The following is a 7,689-nucleotide window of genomic DNA, read 5'->3' as shown; positions in this document are numbered from 1 at the left end:
CCTCGGAGCATGGACGCACAACGCCGAATTACTGTGCCTAGTGTGGCCGCATGAAATCGAAATTATAATATCAGTTTTATAAAACCGATTTTAGCAAATTCGATTTTATCCCGTAGTGTAGACATGGCCTAAGGGTCTCAAACAGCACTGACATCATGGTGGTTTTTCAGGAAGTACTGTTTGGCTAGATAGTGCCCACGTCACTATTCTCCTAATTTGCTGCACAGTACCCTGTCACTGTTAGTGGTTGTCACACCAGCAACATCGTGCTCCTTTAACTCAACTCATCTTTAGCTAATGTCATTGAACTGGAAGTGACTGTGGGAGTAGAATGTAAGATAGTGGCTTGGTCAATAATTTTCTGTTTTTTTCCTAGCTTTTAATATGGTTGAGAACTTTGTTCCAGATTAAGAGCCACAGTGGAGACTTCAGTGAGATAAGAATACATAAAACATTACAATGATGAAGCTCAGCTCATAGCTTGTGATGACAAAAAGAAATCCCTTCCAACTGGACCTGCTGCCCAAACAATGTAGCAAGAGCTTTGATTACACATAACCTCAGTTAGCTTTTTTTTAATCGATAGGGAAATGCAAATAGAAAATTCTCTCTCTCACACACAGCTAGATCTTGCAGCAAAAGAACCTTCTCCCACACCAAATCAATCACAGACTACCCCTTTAATAATAATTTTTAAACAAATTTGAAGGGATTTTAAAATATTTGTCTTTTTCAAAATTGTGAGCACACAACTTTACATGCAAAAAAGTATATGAAGTTGTATAACTAATCTGTGTGCATAATCACTGTGTTTCTGTGTATATTAGGCCAATATGGCATAAAAGGCTAGTTAAATGCTTAACTGGCCCTTTATGTGAGCGATTAGTTGGTTTTCACGTAATCACATTAACTGTACATGCATGTTACTTATGTGCACGTTTCAGCTGTGAAATTGCACATAAACCATTTTTAATTTTACACCCATGATATTTTAAAAATAATTTAGTTCAATTTTTAATCAAAAATGTTCTGGTAACTTAGTCCTAAATATTAAAAAAACAGCAGAATACCAGCAACTTTCTGAACATATGTCAATTACCTCTTTTGTTAATTACAAGAATATTCCCAAAGCCTATTCAGCCAGAACATGTTAAACTCTGTCTACATTGCCGTGATTGTCTGCCCTTTAGGAGTAGGGAGAGTTTAAACCAACAGACCTTTCAGTTTTGCACTTTTTAAGTAAGCATATGCATAAATCGCCTTTGTAAATATATATTTTTAAAGTACATTGCGAAGCAAAACCACAAAAATTGTCTTTGAACCACTACTATTCCTTGATATTAAAAATGGCCTCAGAATGTGTTTGCATTTTTTTACTTTTGTTTTTTATTTTTGTTTTAACTTTAGTATCAAGCCCTCAATTAAGTCTTCTGGTGGATCTGCAACCTGGAAGGATCTGAATGGTGGTGATACACAAAAACAATAATAGTACTGATCTGTTAGATAGCCCTTTTCATCAGTAGATCTCAAAGTAATTGATAAATCTTTTTAATGTATTTATCCTCACAACACCTCTGTGAGGTACATAAGCTGCAGCTCTCTCTCTCCCCTCAACTGAGGGGGAGGGTAAACCGATTTCTGGATAATCTAATGCCCACCCTCCTGTATGCTGGTCTGCATGAGTGCGGGGGTCTGCACTTGTGGAGAAGCTTTCAGGATCAGCACATAAGAATATGGATCCCCTTCTCTGACATCTGGGGACAGGGAGAGTTGGAGCTCCAGTTTAGCTCCATGTGACATCACTATTCAGGGTCCTCCAAAGCTCTTGTAAAGACCTTCAGCAAAAAACAGAGAAATTAGAACTCATGTTTCTGTATTTAGCAGGTTAAAAAAAACCCTAAAACAATTGTACAATGTTGTTCTTATCCATCATAAAGAAACAGTTTAGGGTGTGCACATGTGCGCATGCACACACATTTATTTATATATTTCGCTACTCTGCAGTTCATCTTTAAGAAATGGCAGAACTATATTGTCAAGTACATGTATGTCTTAACATGAGCAACAAAAGAAACAAAACAACACCCCAGAATATCTGTTAATTACATAGTACTTAACTAAATGCTTTCTTTCAAGAATGAGATTGTGGTGTTGTCACATTATGGAAAAGCGAAAAAATCACCAGACCAAAGGGGGGGAAATTAATGATTGTAAATGGGGCAAAATAACAGCTCTATTGGAAACATGACAAAAACAGGATGTTAAGAAAAAAAATTAAGTGAAGTCAACAAGGTTACACATAAGTAACACCTTAACATTAAAAGAAATCTATTTTCCACTTTGACCTAGAAACCTCTTCAATTAATTACTAAAATCTATTACACAACAACTAGATAAAAATCAATCTGATGGCCAGCACTATTTTTGGCTCTCTTTCTATGGGCTCTGTTCACTCACGATACTGGCTCTGTGGGTGTCATTGTTAAGGCTGCAGGATTCCATGACTTGACACCCACAAAGCTGTCCTATTTTCTATTCCTGGTCCCCAAAATGTGCCCAGAATTCTTATTCTTGTCCTTCCATTCCCCAGCACACACATGCATGATGGCCATATGTGGCAGCTGGGCAACTCTGATGTAATCTTGCTATGAGGGGGTTCAGTGACAGAAGCTCTCTTATATTAGGCAGGCATAAAATACAGGAAAAGAAAAATCACATTGAGTGAGGGCATGTAGTGAACTGGGAAAGACACTCTATCCATTCAACTCCTTATTTTCTCATCCCCAGGTGATGAAGACCAGGTATTTTGCAGAAAAGAATGGTTTGGTTATTTTTTCCCAGGGAGGTATTGGTCCCAGGCAGAAAATTATATGAATCCATGTCTCTCAATTCCGCTAAGAGAGAGAAACTTTTTACTAATGCACATTTTCTTCTATAAGAGCCTCCTAGATTAAGTAAGGAGTTGGTCAGAGCAGAGTCCTTTATCTGCATGAAGTAGAACCTACATTAACCAGCTGTGCATCAGCCTCTCAAATACGCACAAACAAACAACACATTTCTGTGGCTTGGCTGAGTGTTGGGTTTTATTTTAAGTGAATAGGTAAGGTAGAAAAATGATTTCAGTACTACCTCAAAAGTGCAGAAGCCTGCAGATCTTTTTAAATTCCCTCTTTTATCTGAACTTATACCTCTTAAAAAAATCCTTCATGAAATGTAGATAATAAAGGTCTCACTGTGTACATGTACACTGAAACCTGCACTAAAGGTATGACTACATGTAAATCGCTAGAACTTCAGAGACAGTTACAATACCAGGTAACCACTTGTCCTAAGAATGCACTTGCAAATAAAGATGGACCCAAGCCACAAAAATTCAAATTTAGATTTCCAACCCTACTAAGTTTGGGTGTATTCTGATTTCAGGTTTCGGGTTGGCCCATTATAGAAACAGTGACAGTCAAAAAATCTGAAACAAAGTTTGTTTCCAAACACCCAAAGACTGTTTGAATTCAGAATGTTTGTATCAAGGACTCTGTTGAACTATATTCAAAGTTTCCAGCACAGTTTTGTTTAACTAAAAATTGAAAACCACCTTAACTGACAACTGATTATCTCTGCTAACTTGGATGCCCACTGCATTTGCAAATTATTTTTATGAGTTTACTAGAGTCATGTCATGGGATACACATAGTATTTTTTCAGTGGTTCTGAGTCTGTTTTTCTCTGTATGTGATTAACAGTTACAAACTAACTGGTATATGAGCTACTTCAGTATATTGACAAAACAGGGATGAACCATATTATGCCTGTTACAGCACAGTCTCGACCCATCCGCTTCGTCAGACATTTTCAACTAAGGTTCTCTAACTGAGAGACAGTCATTAAACTGCTATTTGTTTTAGTTTAATCAAGTTTTGTAGTTACTTACTTAAAGGGTTTTTCCCCTGTATGCGTCCGGATATGATTGTTGAGTGTTGTAGCACCAGCAAAGGCACGACCACAATAGCCGCACTTGAAAGGTCTGTCACTGGAATGGGTGACTACGTGGTTCCTTAGTTCTGAAGGTTGGGAGAAGGATTGGGAGCAGTGGCCACACTGATAGGGTCTGCAAAACAATAGAAACACCACATGATCACTACTTTCTATTTCAGCAAATAGAAAACAACTTGGGTGGTGCAAGCAAATTTTTTCAAATTAATTTTTTAGTTTTCAAAGAGAAGTCTAGATTTGAATCTCTGGATCTATAGTAGGAGACATGCAAGGTCCCCTACCCCCATGAACCACTATGCAAATTTAGAGGACAGAATCCATGTACAGAAACTGCCAGAGATTAAAGTTTTCTTCAGGTATACACAAAACCTGGATTCAATTATATGTCTGACTTTTTAGTTTCCTCAAACTAAGGGCCCAATACCATACTCCTTATTCAATGAAAACTCCCTCTGCTAACATAGGGCTCAAATCTCTATGTTAGCAGACTCAGAAAGTCCTATTCCTCTCTAGCATTAGTCCAGTCTTAGCTAAAAAATGTACTTGTACTTGTCACTGGTATATTCCAGGTTGGTTTCTATGACCATTTGAAAAAATTTTTTCTAATCCTTTGTACATGCCAAAAATTCCAGCTCTTTAAAGAGGAACTTTCATAATTAGATGATAAATTTGCAAAACAATAATAAGCTTTTGCTTTTCCTATTATGTTTCTGTATTCTTGCTGCTATTGAAGATATTTGCATTTAATTAATAGGTTTTTCCATTCTGGCCTGGATTTTCCTTTTGTGTAATCCTGAAATTAAATCATAAGTCTGTTTTTGCAACATCTTAATTTCTTGCAGTGAACTGATTGTGATGCCACAAGTTCAGAATTATAACATCAATTACAAACTCAAGTAGAAAGAAGAGTCTGAGAGACAGAAGGATGAGAGAGGACAATAGTTTGAGTGCCAATACGATTACTAACTTTGTTAAAGTGGCAAAAAGTGTTCTGAGAAACATATACAAAGTAAATCAATTACTGTTTTGGCAAAATAGATTTAATTTCCCTCCCTTACACAAGTGGAATGCTTTCTATCTGTTATGACATTTAAAGTAAATCAGTGGCAGGTCCTGTGCAGTCTATCAATTTTTTTTTTAAAGAAAATTAAGAATGTCACAAGGGATATTAATGATTTTTATAGAGAGCAGCAATTCAGGGCACAACTCTTGCTGTCTGAATTTTTAGAGCCAGTGGCCAACAAGTCTTAATTGCTCTCTCTTTAACAAATGTGTATGTTCAAATGGCTAGAAACCAAAACTAAAGGGAAGGAGTGGTGACCAAGCATGTACAACAATTCAATTAAGTGCAAAATAAAGTGTACCCTCTCATTTGTCAAGTGAGCTGCTTAATTGTGTCTGCTTGCATCGCTGATCACAAATACTATTATTTTATAGTGCTTCAGAGTACTGAGCACTGATTGTAGAATTTTTTTTTTGCTTGATTAATAGTCTGGTATTGGTCAATAACTCAATACTATACAATTTTAATTACTTATATTTGAAAATCTATCTAACTGCTTTCAAAGAAGTTTGAAAGATATATATAAAAGTTGTGGAAAGGTTACCTGGTCTGGATGATTACACTAACATTGTTTCCCCTATTCCCTTTAAAAATTATATAAGTGCATGTGAAATAATATATTTTAAATAAACATTGATAACTAATGTATATCGATAACCATTGCTGGAAGACAAGAGAAATCTGTTTTTCCGCTTTATTGCATCTTTAAATGCATTGTTAACGGATAAGGAAATTATTTATCAAACAGATATGTAAATTCAGGCTTTTTAAGGATTAAATATTTTTTAGCAAAAATAATATATTAAGATACGTTGTAACCATGAAAAATTGATTTTCTGATAGTGAAAGGGACCATTAACGTTTATTAGCCTCTGGTTATCTATTTTAACAGCTCCCATAATAAACAATAAGACACTAAATAAAACCAATTAATCTTTTATTTTTTTAACAGTCAATATGATTAATTTCACATTGTGAGAAGTCACACCATTCTTTGTATGTAAATACTTCACAGTAGTTAACCAGTTATGAGCAAACATTAAGAAGCCAAATAAAATGTTGCCATTAGCCTCCACATTGATTCAAACTAGATTTCTTGTCCATAATGAAAATTTACATTTTATATTATCCATAGTGCATTACACTGTATGATGCACACAATGATGAACTTTGTAGAAGATTGTCTATTTTTATGTCCCTTATCTCTCATTTTGTTGCCTTTCACCCAAATCTTGCAGGAATGGCTATAAAAGTTATTTCACCAAATAAATTGACCCCTTGTGTGAGTCTGCATAAATGATGCATATCTCCAATCAGATTAATCAAGAAAGGGATCAGTTAAGTATTTTGGAGCTAGATATATGAATCATAAGTTAAGCAAAGCCTGTTTTAAAAAGAAGACAAATTTATGCATGCATAAATGTATGAGCTGACAATTTGTAAATGTCTTATCTACTTCCTTTGAACTGCAAGCAGTTCCCAGTATGCAGAACTGTATGACTTTTCGAATACTGCTATAATAATGTATGGTATTTTCCAAGAAAAAGGGTATAATATGAGCAGAAAAATTATAGTTTTGTTTTGTAATCATTTTTACTATACTTGGGGGGTTTTTTCTTAGCAGAAAGAAAGCAATATGTTTTTAAAAAATGAAAGCAGTGCAGAAGGACTGAATGTGAGGGATGATCGGTTCAGTGAGTACATGTACACCTTCAGAGCAGGGTTGTCTTTGATGTAGCAGTTATCTCCTGTGCCATCACTTTGCTCTGCCCTGGAAAACCACATTAAGATGGTGACCCCCTTATTCTCAGGGTCATGGAGAGAATAGGATTCATGAAATGAAAACCAAAATGGTGGACTTTATAGGCTGAATTTTCAAAAAGAGGCACCCTAGGTTGAAGCTGCAACATGGTTCTGACCCCATCCACAACGCCTCATTCAAAAACTCTTACGGTTCTGCATATTGGGGACTGCCTGCAGTGCAAAGAAAGTGGATAAGATATTTACAAAGCTCTTCCACAAATGCATAACTTTAGGCATGTGGCAGTGCCACTGACTTGAAATAAACTGCCCATGAGTTTAAAGTTACCCATGTGGGTAACAGCTTAGTTGGTCTGGGGTCATGTACAAATAGACACTCCAGCAAATTTGAGTTTCTTTGCTGTTACTTTTATGCATGAATGGGTATATACCAAGAGCACGCTCTTCTATGTGTGAATACACATTTGCATGCATGTAAACTGTTATTTGCATGTTTATAGGTGAAACATATGCATCTGTGTATGAAAATATGGTCCTAAGAATCTTTGAAATATAATTTTTCTGTAAAAATCTATCCTAGAATTTTCTCCCCATCACTGTGTGCTAGAAGTAATATAATAATAATAACAATAATTAATTTACATCTCTATATTGTAGCACTTCAGAAAGGCTTAATTAATGTTTCTAACGCACTATGAGAGCCTAACAAATACATCTCTGAGTTAGGTATTATTATACCAATTTTAAAGATAGTTAAACTTTACAGAAATGTACATAGGGTGACATAGGGTATCACTGAGAGTCAACAAAAAACACAGCAGTCCTATCTTCCAATCCTCTCTCCTTAAAAATTAGGCTATATGCTTCATCTTCTC

General features: G+C 35.7%; 1 protein-coding gene across 1 annotated transcript in view; it reads right to left on the bottom strand.

Moving 5' to 3' along the window:
* The window catches only part of PRDM6 (PR/SET domain 6), a 91,304-nt gene that overhangs the window by 10,225 nt on the left and 73,390 nt on the right, over positions 1–7,689 (bottom strand). Inside the window, exon 7 of the mRNA XM_032790767.2 lies at positions 3,929–4,105. Coding sequence (XP_032646658.1) covers positions 3,929–4,105 — 177 coding nt within the window. The remainder of the gene's footprint in view (positions 1–3,928; positions 4,106–7,689) is intronic.

Source organism: Chelonoidis abingdonii, chromosome 6 (assembly GCF_003597395.2).
Source record: "Chelonoidis abingdonii isolate Lonesome George chromosome 6, CheloAbing_2.0, whole genome shotgun sequence".
Classification (NCBI taxonomy): Eukaryota; Metazoa; Chordata; order Testudines; family Testudinidae; genus Chelonoidis; species Chelonoidis abingdonii.
The sequence above is the reverse complement of the archived record's forward strand: the minus strand, read 5'-3'. Positions and strand labels throughout refer to the sequence as shown.